Source organism: Eretmochelys imbricata, chromosome 17 (genome assembly GCF_965152235.1).
Source record: "Eretmochelys imbricata isolate rEreImb1 chromosome 17, rEreImb1.hap1, whole genome shotgun sequence".
Classification (NCBI taxonomy): domain Eukaryota; kingdom Metazoa; phylum Chordata; order Testudines; family Cheloniidae; genus Eretmochelys; species Eretmochelys imbricata.
In genome coordinates this window covers 23,696,838-23,719,101 of record NC_135588.1, presented here as the reverse complement: position 1 = coordinate 23,719,101, position 22,264 = coordinate 23,696,838, and the positions used below count along the sequence as shown (strand labels likewise).

At 53.3% G+C, this 22,264-nt stretch overlaps 1 protein-coding gene across 3 annotated transcripts; it reads left to right on the top strand.

Moving 5' to 3' along the window:
- LOC144276521 (caspase-1-like) lies at window positions 1-21,413 on the top strand. 3 transcript variants are annotated; one of them, XM_077836644.1, is made up of 9 exons: window positions 1-109; window positions 3,304-3,576; window positions 4,542-4,639; window positions 5,923-6,096; window positions 6,426-6,660; window positions 6,787-6,939; window positions 12,512-12,621; window positions 15,188-15,293; window positions 17,419-17,556. In XM_077836644.1, the coding sequence occupies exons 1-8, from the start codon at window positions 103-105 to the stop codon at window positions 15,278-15,280; spliced, it is 1,143 nt and encodes a 380-aa protein (XP_077692770.1). In that variant the 5' UTR covers window positions 1-102; the 3' UTR covers window positions 15,281-15,293; window positions 17,419-17,556. The 3 variants fall into 3 exon arrangements, with proteins under 3 accessions (XP_077692770.1, XP_077692769.1, XP_077692771.1); XM_077836643.1 differs by lacking the exon at window positions 15,188-15,293 and having other exon boundaries at window positions 17,419-21,413; XM_077836645.1 differs by lacking the exons at window positions 1-109; window positions 4,542-4,639; window positions 15,188-15,293 and having other exon boundaries at window positions 3,422-3,576; window positions 17,419-21,413.
- The last annotated feature ends 851 nt before the right edge of the window (window positions 21,414-22,264 follow it).

Below are 22,264 nucleotides of genomic sequence, written 5' to 3'. Positions count from 1 at the left end.
GGAGCGGCAGGAAGAGGAGGGGACCAGGCATCACTTTCACTTTCTGTTACGGAGACTTCTTGGTGAACGGTGCAAGTTGAGCGGGGCCTCAGCCTGGAGGCGATGGCTGGTGAGTGAAGGGGCCTGGGCAGCCTCAGGTAGAGACAGGAGGGAGGCTGGGCTCTGTTTTGTCCCCCCTCCTCAGGCCCTGGTGCACACCCTGCCTGGGGCCTGGCAGCTGCAGGCGTGGGCAGCCTCTGCTCCTGCCAGACACGAGGCCAGGCCTCTGGGCTTGAGTAAATGCTCCTTCCTGCTCCTCCGGGGGGGGGCTGGTGCTGTGCTCTTCCCCTCCTTCCTTCCTCCCCTCCGGATGGGGCAAGCCCCCCCTCCAACTTCCCAATCCCTGCCCACTCCCTCTGGATGGCGCCAGCCCCCCTCCCACCCTCTACCCACTCTGCTCCCCGCCCCGATGAGGACTGTTCCATGGTATCCCGCCTTCCTTGCCACCTTCTGCTCAGACGGGGCCAGCGCCCTCTCGTTCCTCACTCCCCCCACAAGGGACGTGTCACAGGGGATGTTTTGCCCCTTTAAGGGCATGAGGCCAGCCAGCCCTGTTCAGTTTTCAGCCCCAGCTGGGAAGGGGCCAGGGGTTTGTGGAGGGCTGAGGGAGCTCAGCTGGAGCAGAGCTCCAGGAGGGGGAGGGGCGGGGGGGGTGGACTGGCCCTAGAGGGGGCAGGCGGGGCTCCTGCAGCCTGTTTTGTGTTACTTTGGGTGGGTTTTGTTTGAAGGAATAAAGCATACCCTGAGGGAGGGCCCCAAGGTATTGAATCCAGCCTGGGCTAGGGAGAGCTGGCCAGCAGCCCCAGACCAGTGCCACAGCATCCCCCACCTGTGCCCCACACAGAGCTGGCCCGTTCCCCTGCTCCCCCACCTGGCCAGTCAATGGCAGGAGCTCAGGTAGAGCCAGTCCAAGGATCCTTTGCGATGTGGCCGAACCTGCACAAGCAGGGAGCCTCCTGCCACAGGTGCAGAGCCCGTCAGTGTGAGCTGGGGCCAGGCCCGGCTGCCTGCAATAGAAAGATTTTTGCAAAGAAGCTGGGTGTCGGGGCCACTAGCTCCCTGGCTGCTCGGGGCTGAACATGCCGTCTGGGGATTGTTAGCGCTTCATCCATACCCCACCCTGCCCGTGACAGGCTATTCCCTGGCCCCATTTACAGAAGGGGGAACGAGGGCGAAGGTTAAGGCCAACCATGTTCGCCTGGGGATTTAGATCCCGAAATACGTGGCCTGACTATTGCAGGCTATTCGCACTTGGGTGCCTCGATCTGGGTTTAGGTGTCTAGCTGGAGCTGACTCTCCTCCTGGGCTGGGCAGGAGCTTGCTCTGGGCCTAGTCCATCACCGTTGGCCTTGGCAGCACTGCCCCCAGTCAAGAAGTGATCTGGTGCCCTCCCTGCTTCCCCAAGGGCAAGCCCTGGACTATAGACAACCTGGGAGCTTTAGGAAAAACAGTTCCAAGCTTTCAGCACCAGTGGCGGCGTTACGTTTACACACTCAGGGCTTAACGCCACAGGGGTGCGGCTGGAGCGGGTCAGTGAATCCCTCCTACCCTGCTAGGAGGGGTTCTCCCATCGGCACATGCACGCCACCTCCCAAGAGCGCTAGCCCTGTGTACACCAGGGCTTAGGCCGGTTTAACTGCGTTGCTCTGGGGAGTGGAGTTCTGCTGACCAAATTTCCTAGTGTAGTCCAGGCCTTAGGGGATGTCTGCACTTCAGACGTGGCAGTGGGGCCATTCCCTGCAGCGAGCAGAGGGGTTTCCCATCACTGTCGTTTATCCACCTCCCCAAGAGGAGGCAGCTAAATCGATGGCAGAATTCTTCCACTGACCTAGCACTTCCTCCACCAGGAGATGGGTTGGATAGATACAGGCATACAGCCAGAGCTACACTACAGACTTAGATGCTTGGGTGTGTGAAAAATCCATGCCCCTGAGCGCTGTAGTTACACCCACCTAGCCTGGGCAGACAGCACTGTGTCAGTGAGAGCTTGTCCCGTGGACACAGCTACTGCTTCGGGCGGAGGTGGATTAATCACGCCAATGGGAGAAACTCTCCCGCCGGTGTAGGGGCGTCTTCACTTAAGCGCTGTGAAGACGGGTGCAGCTGTGCTGATGCAGCCTTTTAAGCGTAGACTTGCCCTGCGTCTCTCTCTCGAGGGCGTGGATTGTTTTGCACCTGGGAGACATAGCTAGGCCCGATGTGAATTTTCAGTGTAGCCCAGCCCTAAGTTCCCTATGATATTCCCCTCCCGCTCCCCCATTGCAGGCAGGCTGTAACACAAAGGGAGCCATGTCCCCATTGCGAAAGAGAAGCCAGACAGTGTCACTCTGGGGAGGGGCAGAGTTAAGACTACTCATTAGCCCTTTTAGCTCTGCCACTTCCTGCCCGTTCAGCGCAGAGCCGAGCAGCTGGGCATTCTGGGTCACCAGGCTCTGGCCTCGCAGCTCCTGGAGCTCTGCGCTTTTCTCAGGGTTGCACGACCCATGGAAACATGGCTGTGTCTGGTGCTTCCTTGCTGCTCCTCTGGTGCGTCTGCCGTGTCTCTCAGACACACCCCGCCCCAACCCTCACTCAGTGAAATCCCTCCACAGCCGTAGCTGGCTTCCTTATGGGCTGGCATGGGCGGGCGCTCCTCTTGTGTCAGCTCTCTGGTTCCACAAGGGAGCTTAATTGCTTCTTTACCCTGACTGCAAGCAGCTGTCACGGCCACCAACAGCGTTTAACCTGACCATTTACTCGCACGTGAAACAGTTACCGACATTGCCATCGGAGGTCTGAGCTAACTCCTCACTGAGGGCTGGGACAGGCCTCCCCGTGCCGAGCAGTGCAGCCACAGGCAGGGCTAACTGCAGGGTCTTGTCATGCCAGGAACAGCGAGGGACTCACTGTAATGAAGGCTGCGAGTCTGGAAAACGAAATGGAATCCTCATAAAAAAGTCCCGGGCTAGCGAGCCAGCCCAGTGTGTGTGAGTGCTTGTCAGGCGCTGGAGGCTGGTGGAGTGAGTGGGAGATCGGGGGGTTGTGTGTGAAGGAATGTGTGGGGTGTACGTGGAAGGCTGTGGGGTGGGCCATGGCTGTATCAGCTGGTCCCTACGGGAGCTCCACTAGTGCAACCCCCATACGAAGGAGCTGCCAGGTATAGCACGGTACCTGCACACAGGGCCTGGCGCTGCCATGGGAAGGTGCAAACACCCCGGGGGCTGGCGGGGCCCCGAGGGGAGGCCCCAGGGGCGGCCCCAGGGGCTCACGTGGCTGCTCTTACAGACCGGAAGTTAAGCAACGTGCGGATCAGGTTTGTGGAGAGTGTGAGCAAGGCTGTGATCAGCACCCTCCTGGACGACCTGCTGGAGAGACGGGTGCTGAACGAGGAGGAAGTGGAGGAGGTGAGGGAGAGCTGCAGTAAGAAGAGTGACCAAGCCAGGTGTCTGATTGATGGGGTGAGGAAAAAGGGTGCCAGAGCCAGTGAAATATTCATCGAGCGCCTCTGCTTCAGAGATGTCCACCTGGCCTCGGAGCTGGGGCTCAGACCCCCCTCGGGTGAGTGGTGCCACAATGGCCGATTCTCCAGTCTCTGTGGGGCTGCATGCATGGGCAGCTGGGCAGGAGGCTGGGCTGTGCAGGGGGTCTCCCATGGGCGCTGGCCTTTGGGAGCCCCTCTCCGTGCAGGGTTCTCTCCCCCTCCAGGGTGTGTGACATGTGCATGCTGGTTATTAAATGAGCTGCAAAGGCCTGGGTGCTGCTGCCTGGGCCTATGTTTCCCACTAGCCACGCAATGGCAGAGCCAATGTCACAGACGTGCCCTGCTCTTTCCAAACACAGGCTTTGTCTGCACTGGGATTCCCCAGGCCCCTGATTCCCAACAACAGGGCAGCAAGAGAGGCCAGGCTGACCCACACCTCCGGGCTGGGCATCAGCAAAGGACAGAGCAGCTTCCTGCCCTGAGCGGCAGAGGTGCTCGCCCATGAGCGTCCTGCTGGGGGTGGGGTTCCTCACACTGTGATCTCCCCTTGGTGCAAGGGCTTGGCAGCAGCTGAGCCAGGCCCCAGATGCTGCTCAGAGTGTGGAGATGCTGCCCTCTTTCCAGAGCAGGGAACCCGTGGCACAATGGGGCAGGGATGCCCTGAGTCCACTCACCACGTTCCATGATCCTGTCACTCCCAGGTGCATAGTGGCAGTCGAGGGGCTATGCAGACATGGTGATGGAGAGGGACAACTCAGGCTGTCTCTGCTGAATGGGGGATACTCCCCCAAGTTGGACAGTCATGGCCCTGCCTATCCCAGCCCCCCAGCAGGCAGTGGCTTGTGCCCTCGCAGACCCAACCCATCGCACTAGCCAGTGTGGAGGGTGAGCCACCTCGCCTTGCTGCTCCCTGTCTCAGGAGGAGACGTGGGCTGTTCTGCATTTCTCCCTCTGCCTTTCCCAGTGGGGATTTCAGGACAGCACGTGTGGCTCCCAGCTACTAACTGCCTCCTCTCAGCTAATGTGGGGTTTATGATCCCAGGGTCTGCTGCAGAAACCCAGCCAGAGCCATCTCAGGAATGGATCTGTCCCTGCCCCCAGGAATTCGTCCAGCGGATCCAGAAGGAGGAAGCAAAGGAGGTGCTCTGTGCTGCTCCCTTTGGGCTCCTCCCCTGTCGTGTGTGTGTGGCAGAGACCCCAGAGCTCAGGCACAGCCTGCTGGCTACAGCCAGATTTTACCTCCAGCATCACTGTGAACGTGTACAGCATGAGTGCCATTGCACTCCCCGATGGGGCCTCAGGGACTGGGGTGCAGGGGGTGTGGAAAGCACCCTTGACAATTTTGCCCCCCAAGCCCTACACCTCTGTCTGTGCCATGTGGAGCCAGAGAAGTGGTTGGTCTCGGCGGTTTGACAGTGTTTGATTTTAGCTGCACGGAGGCTGCAAGTTGCCCCTTCCTGCTAGATCCCGTTGAAGCACTGACAGCAGCGTGATGGCCTGGGGCAGCTGATCCGATCCCTTGGTCGCTGCGCCCAGCGCCAGACCAGCTGTGTGGTGTCAGGGAGGGGGAAGCCTTGGAAGCAGCAAGACCTTTCCGAGCCCTCCCTAGGTCACCCGAGCCGTTGGGGACCAGTCACCAAGAGGAAGCGAAGCTTCTCCATGATGCTTGTGAAGGTGCTGCAGGCTCCTCTGTGGAGGCCATGCCCAGCCAGCCCCATGCGATGCGGGCAGGAGGGACTAATCACAGGCAGGTTTGCTTTATACGCCAAAGACCAAGATCATCCTCATGCTCCATTGGCCCCTTAAAAACGCTCTGAAGGCAGGAGCTCCGGCCCAAGGCAGTGCTTTCCTGGGGTTTTGCGCAGCCTCACAGACTCATTTTTGCTAGCAGACCCCATTAGAAACCACCGCACACGCTCAAACTACAGTAGCCCTCCACCAGCCGACACGAACCCCAGTCAGAGACCACCCCATGCTCCACCTCCTGGCTATGCAGACGTTGGGATCAGGCTGGATCCTAGCTCTCCCCACTCAGCCTCTGGCCCAGCTGTGCCGGGGTGTTTGGCTGTAGTGGCCCCAGCTATGTTTCTGGCTGTGTGTATCGTACTGGGCTAAGTTTGGCTGCATCCACCAGGATGACATAGACCCTTTCCCCTTCAACAACAGCCCCCATGAGAGGGTACTTGGGGGGGCCACTCTTCCTCCACAGAGACCCTACTGCCCAGAAGCCATGTGACAGTCTCCTTGTAGGAATGCTAAGGGGCATGGAGCAGAAGGGGCTCCTTGGTAATTTGAGGAGTGGTATCTAGAGATGTGGGTAACAACCTCCCTATGGGTCGTGGCTCCATCCTGCCACGTGCACTGGGCCGCTAAAGTGAGGGTTGCGTCGTGACCGGCCCAGCGTGAGTTTTCCTTTCTTACAGATCTATTCCATCCGGGACAAGGCGACGCGAACCCGCCTGGCCCTCATCATCTGTAATGTTGAGTTTGACCATCTCCGCAGGAGGGACGGGGCTGACGTGGACATGAAAGGGATGAAGAGGCTTCTAGAAGGGCTGGGATACAAGGTGGAAATCCACTGCAACTTAAATGCCCAGGTACAGGATCTCCCCAAGACACCAGTGACTATCTCAGGCCCCTGGGGAAGATGCTGTGACCTTTGCTTGGTTCATTCCTGGCTCAGTCCCCCCTTGGCAAGGGTCCTGGGGCTGGTTCCTCCTAGGAGCTGCCAGTAGGGGGATGTCAGATCTCTCCCAAAGCCCTCTCTGGGATGGGAACACTCTCTCCATGGAATGCTCCATCCAAGAGAGCACTGGCTGCTGCTGCTGGAGGTCTTGCCCCGCCACCCCTCAATGGTGCTCGCAGGAGTAGCAGTCATTCTTCTGGCTGCTGTTCACTGACACTGCTGTCCCTGCGTTGCTTTCAGGCCATGGTGGAGACCCTGAAGCAGTTTGCTGCTCGGAACGAGCACCGGACCTCGGATAGCACCTTCCTTGTGCTCATGTCTCATGGCGTCAGGGCTGGCCTGTGCGGGACAAATTGCCAAGACGAGTCCACAGACATCCTTCCCATTGACACCATCTACAGCACCTTCAACAACAGGAACTGCCAGGCACTGGTGGAAAAACCCAAAGTGATCATCATTCAGGCCTGCCGTGGGGGTGAGCCTGCACTCTGGGACGGGGCTGGTGGCCTGCCACCAGGGGAAGGGCACCCACTGGAACGGGGATGTGGGAACGGGAAAACATGGCCTGATCTTGGCTGTAACTGGTGCCCATGTTTCCCAGAGAACCACGGACAGGTGTGGGTGAGTGACTCTGCAGAGCTCCCGGGAGATGGCTCCAGCCTTGCTCCGCTGCCCCCTGAAGGGTTAGAAGATGATGCAAGTCACCAAATCCACGTGGAGAGTGATTTCATCTGTTTCCAAGCTACAACGCCAGGTAACTGGCTGCCAGGAGCTGGCCTGGGACTGTGGGGGATGGGGCTGTGACATGCACCGAGAGCATTGGCTCTAAATTGGCTGAGCCCATGCATCCAGCTCTGCCTGGGGTCCCTCCCAGCCCCGATCTGCTCTCTCTGCTCTGCTGATCTGCTCCCACCACGGCCTCCAGTAGCCTCCTCCTGGCCAGCCCTTAGGGCCTCTACTCCAGTCTCGACCTCCCAGCCACTCGCTGGGCACTGAGACACTGTCCTCTCCTACCCCTCTGAACATGAGCCCTTTTAGTGGGGCTGCCCCCTGCCACTCTCAGGGAATTCCCAGGGGCTCTGCCCTTGGTTCATCTCCCTTCACCCTCTGGACAGTTTCACAGGACTCAGCTCTCATCTCTATGCTGATGGCTCACACAGCTCTCTCCATGCCTCGCCTGTCTCCTGCCGTTCAATCCTGTCTCTCGACCTGGCTCTCTGACATCTCCCTTCGGGTGTCTAAGTTCCCTCTAAGCTGCGCGTTGCACAGCAGCCTATCAAGGGCCACACAGGTGCTTAGGGCTGCAGCGGGGAGAGGTGCCTCTCCCCTGGCCCCAGCCCCGGACCTGCCGCGATGGGGAGAGACGCTCTCCCCCAGCCCTGGAGTTGCTGCGGTGGGGAGAGGGGCCTCTCCCCCGCAGCCCAGATGCTGCTGCGGGAGAGAGGGTTGGGGAGAGTCCTCTCTCCCTGCCGCAGCCCCGGGACAGCCTGCACCCCAAACCCCTCATCCCCGAGACCACCCTAGAGCCCGCACCCCCAGCCAGAGCCCTCTTCCCGGCACACCCCAACCCTCTGCCCCAGCCCTGAGCCCCCTCCCACACTCCAAACCCCTTGGCCCCATCCCCACCACACATCACCTCCATATTGATGCACATAACAAAATTCATTCCACACATGGACATAAAAAACTAGAGAGAACACTTTTGAAAGCAAAGTTTAGATGCTGGAGCACAAGCCACCCACCCAACTGCCTGGAGTCCTCCCAGGCCAGCCCGTGTGCCAGGAAGTCCAGAGGCTCATTCCTGACTGTGCCTAGAGCCGGGAGGCTGCACTCACAGTTTCTAGTAGCCTCTTGGCCCCCGGCCAGTGCTGTGTATCTAGCTCTGCAGAGGGGACTCACTAAACTGAATTGAGCAGAGCCTGGCTTGACAAATTTCAGAGTAACAGCCGTGTTAGTCTGTATTCTCAAAAAGGAAAGGAGGACTTGTGACACCTTAGAGACTAACCAATTTATTTGAGCATAAGCTTTCGTGAGCTACAGCTCACTTCATCGGATGCATGCTGTGGAAAGTGTAGAAGATCTTTTTATATACACACAAAGCATGAAAAAATACCTCCCCCCACCCCACTCTCCTGCTGGTAATAGCTTATCTAAAGTGATCACTCTCCTTACAATGTGTATGATATTCAAGTTGGGCCATTTCCAGCACAAATCCAGGTTTTCTCACCCCCCCCCCACAAACCCACTCTCCTGCTGGTAATAGCTTATCTAAAGTGACCGCTCTCCTTACAATGTGTATGATAATCAAGGTGGGCCATTTCCAGCACAAATCCAGGGTTTAACAAGAACGTCTGGGGGGTGGGGGGCGGGGTAGGAAAAAACAAGGGGAAATAGGTTACCTTGCATAATGACTTAGCCACTCCCAGTCTCTATTCAAGCCTAAGTTAATTGTATCCAATTTGCAAATGAATTCCAATTCAACAGTTTCTCGCTGGAGTCTGGATTTGAAGTTTTTTTGTTGTAATATAGCAACTTTCATGTCTGTAATCGCGTGACCAGAGAGATTGAAATGTTCTCCGACTGGTTTATGAATGTTATAATCCTTGACATCTGATTTGTGTCCATTTATTCTTTTACGTAGAGACTGTCCAGTTTGACCAATGTACATGGCAGAGGGGCATTGCTGGCACATAGAATCATAGAATATCAGGGTTGGAAGGGACCTCAGGAGGTCATCTAGCCCAACCCCCTGCTCAAAAGCAGGACCAATCCCCAATTAAATCATCCCAGCCAGGGCTTTGTCAAGCCTGACTTTAAAAACTTCTAAGGAAGGAGATTCCACCACCTCCCTAGGCAACGCATTCCAGTGTTTCACCACCCTCCTAGTGAAAAAGTTTTTCCTAATATCCAACCTAAACCTCCCCCACTGCAACTTGAGACCATTACTCCTTGTCCTGTCCTCTTCTACCACTGAGAATAGTCTAGAACCATCCTCTCTGGAACCACCTCTCAGGTAGTTGAAAGTAGCTATCAAATCCCCCCTCATTCTTCTCTTCTGCAGACTAAACAATCCCAGTTCCCTCAGCCTCTCCTCATCAGTCATGTGCTCCAGACCCCTAATCATTTTTGTTGCCCTTCGCTGGACTCTTTCCAATTTATCCACATCCTTCTTGTAGTGTGGGGCCCAAAACTGGACACAGTACTCCAGATGAGGCCTCACCAATGTCGAATAGAGCGGGACGATCACGTCCCTTGATCTGCTCGCTATGCCCCTACTTATACATCCCAAAATGCCATTGGCCTTCTTGGCAACAAGGGCACACTGCTGACTCATATCCAGCTTCTCGTCCACTGTCACCTCTAGGTCCTTTTCCGCAGAACTGCTGCCGAGCCATTCGGTCCCTAGTCTGTAGCTGTGCATTGGGTTCTTCCGTCCTAAGTGCAGGACCCTGCACTTATCCTTATTGAACCTCATCAGATTTCTTTTGGCCCAATCCTCCAATTTGTCTAGGTCCCTCTGGATCCTATCCCTGCCCTCCAGCGTATCTACCACTCCTCCCAGTTTAGTATCATCCGCAAATTTGCTGAGAGTGCAATCCACACCATCCTCCAGATCCTTTATGAAGATATTGAACAAAACCGGCCCCAGGACCGACCCCTGGGGCACTCCACTTGACACCGGCTGCCAACTAGACATGGAGCCATTGATCACTACCCGTTGAGCCCGACAATCTAGCCAACTTTCTACCCACCTTATAGTGCATTCATCCAGCCCGTACTTCTTTAACTTGCTGACAAGAATACTGTGGGAGACTGTGTCAAAAGCTTTGCTAAAGTCAAGAAACAATACATCCACTGCTTTCCCTTCATCCACAGAACCAGTAATCTCATCATAGAAGGCGATTAGATTAGTCAGGCATGACCTTCCCTTGGTGAATCCATGATGGCATATATCACATTAGTGGATGTGCAGGTGAACGAGCCTCTGATGGTGTGGCTGATGTTATTAGGCCTTGTGATGGTGACCTCTGAATAGATATGTGGGCATAGTTGGCAACGGGCTTTGTTGCAAGGATAGGTTCCTGGGTTAGTAGTTCTGTTGTGTGGTGTGTGGTTGCTGGTGAGTATTTGCTTCAGGTTGGGGGGCTGTCTGTAGGCAAGGACTGGCCTGTCTCCCAAGATTTGTGAGAGCGTTGGGTCATCCTTCAGGATAGGTTGTAGATCCTTAATAATGTGTAGGAGGGGTTTTAGTTGGGGGCTGAAGGTGACGGCTAGTGGCGTTCTGTTATTTTCTTTGTTGGGCCTGTCCTGTAGTAGGTGACTTCTGGGAACTCTTCTGGCTCTATCAATCTGTTTCTTCACTTCAGCAGGTGGGTATTGTAGTTGTAAGAATGCTTGATAGAGATCTTGTAGGTGTTTGTCTGTGTCTGAGGGGTTGGAGCAAATGCGGTTGTATCGCAGAGCTTGGCTGTAGACGATGGATCGTGTGGTGTGGTCAGGGTGAAAGCTGGAGGCATGTAGGTAGGTATAGTGGTCAGTAGGTTTCCGGTATAGGGTGGTGTTTATGTGACCGTCGTTTATTATCACTGTAGTGTCCAGGAAGTGGATCTCTTGTGTGGACTGGACCAGGCTGAGGTTGATGGTGGGATGGAAATTGTTGAAATCATGGTGGAATTCCTCAAGGGCTTCTTTTCCATGGGTCCAGATGATGAAGATGTCATCAATGTAGCGCAAGTAGAGTAGGGGCGTTAGGGGACGAGAGCTGAGGATGTGTTGTTCTAAGTCAGCCATAAAAATGTTGGCATCCTGTGGGGCCATGCGGGTACCCATAGCAGTGCCGCTGATCTGAAGGTCTACATTGTCCCCAGATGTAAAATAGTTATGGGTGAAGACAAAGAGTGGGGGTAACAGGGTATGGTACTGTAGTACAATCAGGGCCCAACAGCCCTGGATTTCCTGCAGGAGATCTGTGACCCAGAGACTTGGAATGGGAAGCCCTCTAGCTAGCGAGCTTTCCAGAAAGCCTTGCAGGTGACAGTCCCTCTCTGGGATAACCAGAGACTCAGATCTGTTCTGCTTTTGCCCTTTCCATTTGTTCTCTGGCCTGTGCTGTACAGGAGATCAATAGTTCCCAAAGTGGGGTCCACCATGGGTCACATGAGGGTCCGTCCCTTGAGCCAGGGCCAGAATATGCCGGAACAATGTTCTGGCACTTTTGCTGCATGGAGGAGCCCTTTTTAGACCAAAACGGCATCCCCCGTGCAGTGTGACCGCACTGTGTGGGGGTCGCACTGGCAGGGCGTTCTGCTAGGACTGGGAATGAAAGGGGTCCAGGACACTTAGTAAAATGCCAAAGGAGTCCTTGGGGGAGCAAAGTTTGGAAACCCCTGGCTTAGATCATTGTAATGGCCCTGAAGCTGTGTGGCCACCTATTGCCTCCCAAGCACCTTCTCGTGGTTGGAGGTTGCTCTCCAGCCTCTCTGTGGCTATCTCGTCTCTTCTGCAGCCCGTGGAGACGTCACAGTTCACAGAGTAATTCAGACACAAAGGATCCTGTGTATTGAGCCTCCGGTGCACACTGGTCCCCTGACTGTATTTTAGGCTCCCTCTCCCAGCATCTAACACAAAGGCTTTCAAAACAAACCACAGCCTGAGGCAGGTTTCAGAGCAGCAGCCCTGTTAGTCTGTAGTCGCAAAAAGAACAGGGGGACTTGTGGCACCTTAGAGACTGACCCATTGATTTGAGCGTAAGCTTTCATGAGCTACAGCTACCGCTGGGCCCAGCCCCTCCGCCCTGAGGGTCTGTCCGTCTCTCCCTGCCTGGAGAGCTTTCTCCTGCTTCTGGCAGGCTCAGCCACCCTCAGCCTGCAGCTTCTGGCTGCCTTTTACCATGGGACCACTTGGTTCTCCCGAGGCGTGGCTCATCCTTGTCAACAGGGCTGGCTTGGCCTTCAGCTCTCCAGCCCATGGGGAAGCCACCCTGGTACAGGCCCCTTCTGGCCTCAGCTATGAATGGGTCTGCTTGCCATAGTGCTGTGTCTGTGGCAATCCCTCGCAGCCCTCGATCGCCAATGAACAGCCTTACCAGCCTGACCCGCCTGTTCCTCTCCCTCACCCCGCAGCGACTGGCCAGAACCGCTCAGCTTTGCCCTCCTAGTAATTCCTTTTCTCTTCCCTTATCTTCAGCCTCATTGAGCACTCCCAGCTGCTCTGTGAAGGGTGAAATCCCTTCGCCAGCCCCAGCCCCCACATCTCCCGTGTCTGTTATAGTCTAGAGGGAGAAGCAGCCCTGCTCCAAGTTGTGTAACAGCCCTTTTTCTCCACAGACACTTTGTCCTGGAGATCTCCAAAAACTGGCTCCGTCTTCATCACCTACCTGATAGAGCAGCTCCGAACCAATGCCTGGCGCTTCCCCTTGGAGGAGATCTTCCGAAAGGTGACTCTGTCCTTCCTGCTGGGTGACTGGGAACACGCTCCCCTGCTAACCATCAGCAGTACCACAGCAGGGACCTGTCCCCAGCCCCATGAGGAGCTCTGGCTGCTCATGCAGATCATCCCCTACAGGCATCCACAGTATATTAAAAACGTGCTCCGTGTCTGTTTGACCAGGGGAATCTTAGCAGAGTTCACAGCGCACGTCTTCAGGGGAATCTGAGTGGAGAGGCAATGGCCTGGCCGGATCCACAAAGGGACGTAGGCCTTGCAGTGCCGAATTGGAAGCAACCTGCCACCTAGCGGATTCCACCTCCCTGTGAGGTGCATGGGGGGAGACAGGCCCAAAGGATGGCATCCACAAAAGCCAGCGTGGTAGGTGGGGAGCCACCTAAGCTGGCCAATGGGAGATGCCAATGAGAGGGATGTGTGCTAAGCCCCATCCCTCGCAGAGCGTTAGGCACCTAAGCCCGGGCTGCAGGGAGGTGCCTGTCTCCCCTTGTGCTCCACAGGAACCCCTCTGTGTGAGCTGTTTCTTGCAGGAACAGCGGTGGTGCACCCCAGCTCCACCCCATATGACCGGGGTGGGGGCGTCCTCCGTCATAACTAAGGCTAACATTCTGTCACGGGTATTTTTAGTAAAAATCACAGACAGGGCGCGGGCAACGAACAAAAATTCACAGAAGCTCGTGACCCGTCCCTGACTTTTCCTAAAAATAACAGTGGGGTCTGACCACCTGGGGGAGTGAAGCTCGAGCCCTGTGTGGGGACACTGACAACCCAAGTGGGGTGGTGGGTGGGGGGGATTCCAGCCCCTATGGCAGAGGCTGGAGCTGAAGCCAAAGAACTCACAGAGGTTTGTTAAAGTCACAGAATCCGTGACAAAATCGTATCCTCCCTCAAAACCTTAGTCTAGTGGTCAGGGCTCCCCTGGGATGAGAGAGACCCAGCTTCAAGTCCCTCATCTGCTTGATAGGAGTAGGGGACTCCTGTCTCAGGAGAGGACACTAACCACTGGGCTCTAGGATAGTCTGTTGTGGGGCTCCCTGGTCACTCCTGTTGCAGCCATTCCTCCGTGGATAAATAGTTAACTGGGCTGGAGACAGAGTGTGAGTGACCCTACAGTCCAGTGGTCAGAGTGCTCATCCTGTTCTAATCCCACCTCCTCATCAGGCAGAGCAGGGAATTGAACGGGGGTCTCCCACATCCCAGGTGACTGCCCTAAGCAGGGGGATAGAGGACACATCTTCCTGTCCTCTCCTCATCCCCCGATGTTTTGTTTGGAGTTAGGCGTGCTCAGAGCACACCTACTGGACTGACCCCACAGGCAAGATAGGTGGGGGAACTAGGGTGACCAGATGTCCCGATTTTATAGGGACAGTCCTGATATTCGGGGCTTTGTCTTATATAGGCGCCTATTACCCCCCAACCCCTGTCCTGATTTTTCACGCTTGCTGTCTGGTCACCCTAGGGGGAATGTCTGTCTCCACCTAGCTTGAGGATTGTGCTGAGAGTTAGGTGGGAGATGGGCCTTTGAGTGCATGGCCAGCGGCAGGAATATAGGCGTCTAGGAGACGTTTCCAGTAGAAGTATAGAGTTTATGGGCCTACTGCTGAGCAGCAGTTTTGTGGGCCACAATGGTGCCTAAAATTGGGCTGCAGGTGCCTAAATCCCTTTGTGGGCCTGGGTCCAGCCCTGGGATGGGGTTCTGCTGTGAAACTTCCCTCCATCCATACCCACTCAAGCTGTTGTTCCAAAGATGGTCCAGTAATGTTCATTTCAGAAACAAACAATTTACTTACTTTCCTCCACTACACAGCTGGTAAGTGCAGACCCTGCAGCTCTGCTGGGAAGTGACCGTGGGGACATTCTCTGTGTCAATCTGACTCACACAAATCACATTGTTTAAGGCCAGAAGGAACCATTGCAATGATCTAATCTGACCTCCTGCATAACGCAGGTCAGGGAACCTCACCCAATAATTTCTGCATCAAGCCCAGACCCTCTCCCCGTCTTCTCTCCAAGCCTTCTGGTGGGGGCAGGTTTTTGTCCATTTCTTCTCCCGCCTGGGACCCTGGTTCCTCCACACTGTTACCTCCCCCATCCTGAGCTTGCCTTTCCCCATCCAGCCCCTTTTTCTTTGTCTCTCTCACCAGCTGCCATGGAACCTTCCAGCTCCACCCTGCCATCCAGCTCTCAAAGAGCCACTGCCCTGGAGAGTTCGTTCAGAAAGGGTTTTGGTGACCGCAGCAGCGTTCCTTGTGTTCTTGGGTCCGACAGGAGCAGCCTGAGCATGGCTGCTGTGGCAGGCACGCACTGTGACATGCATAGCATGTGAGGTGTTTGTACCAGAGGTGGCTCGAGCACGCAGGTGTTCTAGTGGAGGCAGAGGTGCAGCCTGGCTGTCATGATCATCATGCAGATTCCCAGGGGAATTTCTGCTCCTGATTCTCCCTGTTCTCCCCAACGTTATTCAAGGTCCATGCTTTCTAGCAGCAGATTGTTTTGTGTTTAAAGTGCTGCCGGTCCCCTGGAATTGTGACTGATCTGACCTCTCCTCCCAATCTCAGGTCCAGCTCTCTTTTCAAAATTTTCCTCGTCAGATGCCCACGAAGGAAAGAACTACCATGATAAAAAAGTTCTATCTGTTCCCAGGCCATTAGAACCAGCCCCACAGTAAGTATCTTCTTCTGGAGTCTCTCAACAAACATTTCTACTATGACCAGTAACTGCACATGTTTTGAAGGGACAGGGCTCTCGTTCCAGATGTAGCATGTAAATTCACCTTCCATTCCTGATTCCAGATTGACCAGGGTCTGGCAGATCTAGATTCTACTTCGATGGCAGCTTCTCCCCTTACGTTAGGGTTCAGGCGACTTAGATCTCTCCATCCTCTGAACTGAACTAAAATCTCTCCGTAGACACTGGCTGTTTGAAGGAAAAGGCCTGGACAGACAAGTTCTAGTAGTCAAAACTTTCTGTGGCTAATCCTCTCTTCTTAGAGCAGCTTTGTGCTGGAAGAAATGAGTGACATGTATCACAGAAAAGGACTTTTAATTCTAGGGAAACACAGGGGAAGCCACAAGATTTACACCTCTCCAGGAAGGAAGAGGAAAGAAGCAAAAGGGGAGGGAAACTCGGCATCCGGGGAGTGCAATTTCAAGCCCTAGTGAAGCAATGTAATAAACAGAAAACTCTGTAACCCTCTCCAGGGCATTGGAACTCTGAGCAGGAAGCAGCATGGGGAGAAGGGGCAAATCATCTCAGCCAAACAATAGCTTCTCTGAGACTGAACCATAAAGGTAGTGGAGAATGGGAATGCAGCAGCTACAATAGCTGGATATTAGTAAAGCAGAAGTTTATTCAGGGGTGAGTGTAAAATGGAGCTCTTACCAGCACGGAGCCGCTCTGGCCCCCCCAGAAGGGGCAGGGCCTCGGGCGGAAGAGGTGGGGCTGGGAGTCAGCATCCCCCCAGCCAGTCCATCTGCGCTCCCTGGCCTGCGCCGCCCAGGGCTCCAGCGGTGATTTAAAGGGCCCGGGGCTTTAACGTTGCTGCCCCTTTTGTGCCCCCCCATCAGTGGCCCTGCTGGTAGGGACCCGGCAGGGCTGCCGATGGGGGGGGCGCAAAAGGGGCAGCGACATTAAAACGGTAGGGCCGGTACTGGTGGCTACTTTTTACCGGTACACCACACCGGCCTGTACTGCCTTACTTTCACCCCTGAGTTTATTACACTCTTAGCTGAAATGATCTCCCACTGGGCTGGATGTGATACTCTTGGGATGGAAAACCGGCAGGAGGCTCAGGAAAGAAAGGAAATGATCTGCAGCAATGTATCCTGTGGGAAGAACAGTGTTAGACCTGCTTTTATCAAATATCTGTCATTGTGAAGGAAGAGAGGGGAGTAAGTTGGCGGGGTTGGGACCATTAACAGGGACATGGCCAATCCATGAGTGTAGAAACGTGGGCAGGAAATAACAAAATGAGATTCATGATGGAGAAATGCAGAAAATTCCTTTTGTGAAAAAAACACCCAAAACAAACCCCCAGCCAGGAAGCAGCGCTGCTGAGCGGGAGCTTGGGGCTTTGGTAGCCACAAGTTGTAGTGTAATAAGCCAGTGATTTGCGTTAAACACAGAGACAGCAAATTATGGAGCAAGGGCGAGTTGACTGTTCTGGGCACAGCATCACCAGCAAGGCACTGACCGATTGGAGGGAGTCACAGAAGAGCAAAAGACTGTTTGTTATGATGGAGGGCACCCTGAGTTCCGGGCACATGTGTAAACCAGTTGTAAAACCCCTGCAGAGTGGACAGATGTGCACAAGTAAAAACCTCTCTCAAGCTCCCCAAATTCAGTCTCTCCCCATCCCCTTCCCCAAAACCCCTGACCCTGGAGATCAGAGGCAATGGCCCATTTACTGGATCAGACTAGGAGGCAGAGGAAGGGATATTGATGAGCACCACTGGGATGCAGAATCACTGGTGGAAGAGCCAGTGTCTCTCTTGCAGTGACCGTCTTTGCTGAGGAAGGAAGTGACAGGACGTTCAGAGAGCTGCATTTATATTCAGCAGGGACCAGCCATGTGCTCTACCCTGCTCCTGCTGCCTTCAAGGGTATGATATCCCTAAGTACTAAGGGAGTTCCCCAGGCTTGCCTGAAGGAGCTCCGGCCTAGAAATGAGACTCCCACACACATGGCATCCTTAGCGAATGCAAAGTCCCTCCTGGGGAGAAAGAGCCACTGTGTGGCCTGTGCTGCCAGGCTGCACTGGTGAACTGTTGCTCTTCTCTCTCCTCTCCAGATAAGACAGGGCATGTCCCATGGGGGCCCTGCCACAGTCAGCGTCGGCACCTTCCTGAAGGACAGCGTCTGCACATTCAACACTGGCACAAAGCTCAAGGTCTCTCCTCCGGCTGCCTGCACACTTTCCACCTGTAGCTTTCCTCTGAACTGCCAGAAGTGCCTTCAGCTTCTCACCAGCCCCTTCCCCTGGGGAAGTGCCTTCTCTTTGTGACAGGACAACCATAGCATCAGCCTTGAAGCTCCTGCTGCCACATCTCTATAAAATGGCTTTTCCTAGCGAGACAGCAGCACCCTCCAGCTATCTAGATCCTACAGCACTGACATCCTAGAGGGCCCCATCCCTGAGATCCAGTACACACTCTGATCATTCCCTCTGGTAGCCAGACTTTGAGTCCCCAGGACAGTCAGATAAGTGAGTCTCAGCCACATCCTTCTTGGTAAAAAGCTGGAGTCTCCCATTAGGGATATCAACACCAGGGGCGTCTTCACTGTAGTTAGCCTAGGCTCTTGTCCCCTCCCCTCCGCATATAAAACCCTCTCTCCTGGGCTTTCCACCCGGGCTAGCTGCCCCAGCTGAGGGTGGGTTAGAGCATGGTGCTGCTTTCACTGCGGCTGGGAGCCTGCTCACTTTGCCGCGAGGATGCAGGCTAAATCACTCGAGTGCTGACTGTCCACCTCTGCCTTCCCACAATCCCCCCCAGGTGCCCAGGACAGGCGTGTTCCACAAATGCACTGGGAAAGAGTCATACAGCGGCTCACCTTACAGCAGCACAAAGAACCATGGGCTATGCCCCAAAGGTGCTAGCGACCCACAGGGGATCGCAGCACCCGTGGGGACGCAGTAATTCGGGCAGGGCTTTGCAGTGTGGCTGCTCACAGCCAGGTTAGACTAACCCAGTGCTCACACCCGGTGCTGATCACCCGGGCTAATTCTGCTGAACTCTGAGGGGAACATGGAGGTTAGCCAGCAGCAGCTGTCTTCTCTCGCTACCAGCGATTCACAGACCCCCTGGAATGGAAGGGGCCTGTGTCCGTTCCCCTTACAGCGAGGCTGGGTTAACTGAGCTCACTCCAAGTCATCCCCACTAGATGGCAGCCAGGCTGAGCCTTGAATAGTTGCAGTGGTGATTTCCCAACCTCACTGAGCTGTTCGCTATCTTGTTCTCATTCTCCGTAATTATAGGGCCACATTCTGCCCAGTGTCAACTCCAGACTTCAGAGAGCTGAGGCTGCAAGTGGTCCATGACATTTGGCTTAGTGCTTAACCCACCTTTCTCTATTAAACCTAAGCCCATCACTTCTGTCCTTGGCACCAGTGCTAAGAACAGATCCCTCTCCCTCTAGAGCAGCCCTTTTTGTCCTTAATGATGAGCGAGAGACACCCATCTACACCACTGCAAGGCAAGAACATCAGGAAGGGAGCAGGGTTCTTTGGCATGATACATGGGGGGTAGAACTAGGACTAATGGGGTGAAGTGATGAAAGGAGAATTTAGCTTTGTTGCTTTCTGGGCTATTCCTATGGCTGGGGCAAGGGAGTAAGCAACTCCTGGGACCAGAGGTGTCCTTGCCCCTCTCCGCCGTTGTGCTGCTTTCTGGGCACACTCTCTCTGGTTTCCCTGTCTCATTGCCTGTGGTTACTTTTATGGGTGGTTTTACCATTTTCTTGAAAAGTGATGAGTGTAGGGACGGGAACGGCAGTTTGGGTGGTTTTAGAGACATTAGAACTCATCTCGGGGCCATTTTAAAAAATACTTTTCTGTGCTTGTGAGCACCTCTTCCGATGGATTGTTTCTGGCCATTTGTACCCTCATTTCCAGAGATGCCAAGAACCAGCAATTCCCTTTAGCTCCAGTTCATCGATTTCATACATTCCAAGGGAAAAAAGGACCATTGTGACCTTCTAGTGTGACCTCCTGTAGAGCACAGGTAAGAGACCTGCCCGAACTTAATTCCTAGAGCAGAGCTTTGAGAGAAACATCCCATCTTGGCTGAAAAATTGTCAGCGATAAAGAATCCACCAGGACTCTTGGTAAATTGTTCCACGTTCAGCTGTGGGTGCTCAGCCCTCCTAGAAATCAAGCTCTTGATGCCTCCCAGACTGGTCTGATTGTATTCCCAAAGCAGAGCTAGGAGAACCGTAGGGCTCTATAAGGAGTATTTCTATCTGAAACACCAGCCCTAAGAGGCCATGAAGTGGTGCAAGGACATCATCCTCTGCAATGCAGGCTCCATCGCAGCCCCGATTGGTGCTATGGCATCAGAAGCCCTAAACTGGCAGATAAATCCCCAGCTGTCTTAACCCACTTCTGCTGCAACACCTAAAGAATTATCACAATCCCTCTTTCTGCCATTGAGGGGCTGCAAGGAACACTTGATTACTAATCAAACTCAATTCAGTGCCTGCTAAGCCAACGGCTACAGTGTAGGACTAAGGTGGCAGAAAAAAAGGGAAGAGATGGGGAAGGGAGCAACTGTGTCTGAACCTGAGGACCGAGGTATAATAGCGTCTGCAGGTGTCTCGCCCACAGAATTCCTTTGTACATTGAAAGTGGGCCTTTCACAACGTTCTGCCAAAGGGTCCAACATTCATGTTCTGGCTTTGTCTTTGAGAGCGGAAGGGGGAAGTGCCTTTTATTCCTTTATGCTTTGTGTCTGCATCCTCTGACCCTCTCTTCAGATGTTGTTAATCTCACAATCGCTGGGCTGTTTCTCAAATCCCCAGCTCCTAGGGTTAGGTGATTATGTGAGTTTCAGAGTAACAGCCGTGTTAGTCTGTATTCGCAAAAAGAAAAGGAGTACTTGTGGCACCTTAGAGACTAACCAATTTATTTGAGCATGAGCTTTCATGAGCTACAGCTCACTTCATCGGATCTCAGCTTCCATTTGAAAACGAGGTGGAAGTTTCTAGCTCTCTTGGGTGCAGAGGAAATCTCAGTGTGACCCCCCGCCAAAAGCTCAAATCCTAGGAGACCAGTGAACAGAACCCCAGTATATTGCAGCCAGTCTCAGGAATTTGGGGTGTCTGATGCAGGACTTTTGAATGCTTGGCGTTGGACAATACCAGGAATGATTTTAGGGTTCCCACAAACCTCTCCACCTTGATTACTGTATTTCAGTGGGTCAGGCTCATTCTGTGGAAAGGAACAATTCCAATTTCATGATGGCCCATGGTCTAAGTTTAGGACTCCATACTGCTCGATCCACGGCAGAATCCCACTCATTATTAAGGGTTGGTTCAGAAGCCTGTCACATTCAGCATCACTCACTAGGAAACAGGCTCTCTCTCAGGACCACCATTATCTTTAACCTTTCTCCGCTCTACATTTCCTTCCCTAGAGCAACTCCTGCTCCTCCCCACCTGCTCCCCACACCCTAATAGTCCCAGCTTCTGGAAGTTGTTGGTTTAAGGATACCCTGGTACATGGGGTTGCGTTCCTGAACATCTTGGTTAATAGCCATTGATTGTTCATCCTCTATGAACTTACCTAATTATTTTTTGAATCCAGGTATGCTTTTGGTCTTCACAACATCTGATGGCAGGTTGACTATGCGTTGTGTGAAGAAATACTTCCTTTTGTTTGTCTTAAATCTGCTGCCTATTAATTTTATTGGGTGACCCCTAGTTTGTGTGTTATGTCAAGGCGTAAATAACACTTCCCTATTCTCTTTCTTCATATGTTCCTGATTTTATAGACTTCTATTTTTACCCCCTCAGTCATCTCTTTTCTAAAATGAACAGTCCCAGTCTTTTTAATCTCTCCTTCTATGGAAGCTGTTCCGTCCCCCTCATCATTTTTGTTGCTCTTCGCTGCACCTGTTCCAATTATACCTTTTTTGAGATAGGGTAACCAAAACTGCACACAGTATTCCAGGTGTGGGCGTACCATGGATTTATATAGTAGCACTGTAATATTTTCTCTTTATCTATCCCTCTCCTAATGATTCCTAACTTAAAAAGAAAAGGAGTACTTGTGGCACCTTAGAGACTAATCAATTTATTTGAGCATGAGCTTTTGTGAGCTACAGCTCACTGCATCCGATGAAGTGAACTGTAGCTCACGAAAGCTCATGCTCAAATAAATTGGTTAGTCTCTAAGGTGCCACAAGTACTCCTTTTCTTTTTGCGAATACAGACTAACACGGCTGTTACTCTGAAACCATTCCTAACTTAGTTAGCTTTTTTGACTGCCACTGCATATTGAGGAGATGTTTTCAGAGAACTATCCACAGTGACTCCAAGATCTATTTCTTGAGTGGTAACAGCTCATTTAGACCCCATCATTTTGTACATATAGTTGGGATTATTTTTCCCAGTGTGCATTACTTTGCATTTATCAACACTGAATTTCATCTGCCATTTTGTTGCCCAATCACCCAGTTTAGTGAGGTCCCTTTGTAACTCTTCACAGTTTGCTTTGGACTTACTTATCTTGAGTAATTTAGTATTGTCTGCACATTTTGCCACCTCACTCCCTTTTCTGGATCATTTATGAATATGTTGAGTAGCATGTCCCAGTACAAATCATTGGGTGCATCTGCTATTTACCTCTTTCTGTTGTGAAAACTAGCCATTTATTCCTACTTTTTTTGTTTTTTGTTTCTTGTCTTTTAACCAGTTACTGATCCATCTTATCCCATGACTGATTATGGGATTAGTTTGCTGAAGAGCTTTGGATGAGCGACCTTGTCAAAGGCTTTCTGAAAGTCCAAGTACACTCTATCCACTGGATCATCCTTATCCATGTTTGTAGATCTCAAGGAATTCTAAGAGATTGGTGAGGCATGATTGCCCTTTACAAAAGCCAGGTTGACTGACTCTTCCTCAACATATCGTGTTTATCT

Excerpts from the sequence above, each read along its gene's own strand:
- LOC144276521 (XM_077836643.1), top strand. Across the intron at positions 6,097-6,425 it reads ACTGCAACTTAAATGCCCAG|GCCATGGTGGAGACCCTGAA; the intron begins GTACAGGATCTC and ends CGTTGCTTTCAG. Across the intron at positions 6,661-6,786 it reads CATTCAGGCCTGCCGTGGGG|AGAACCACGGACAGGTGTGG; the intron begins GTGAGCCTGCAC and ends CATGTTTCCCAG.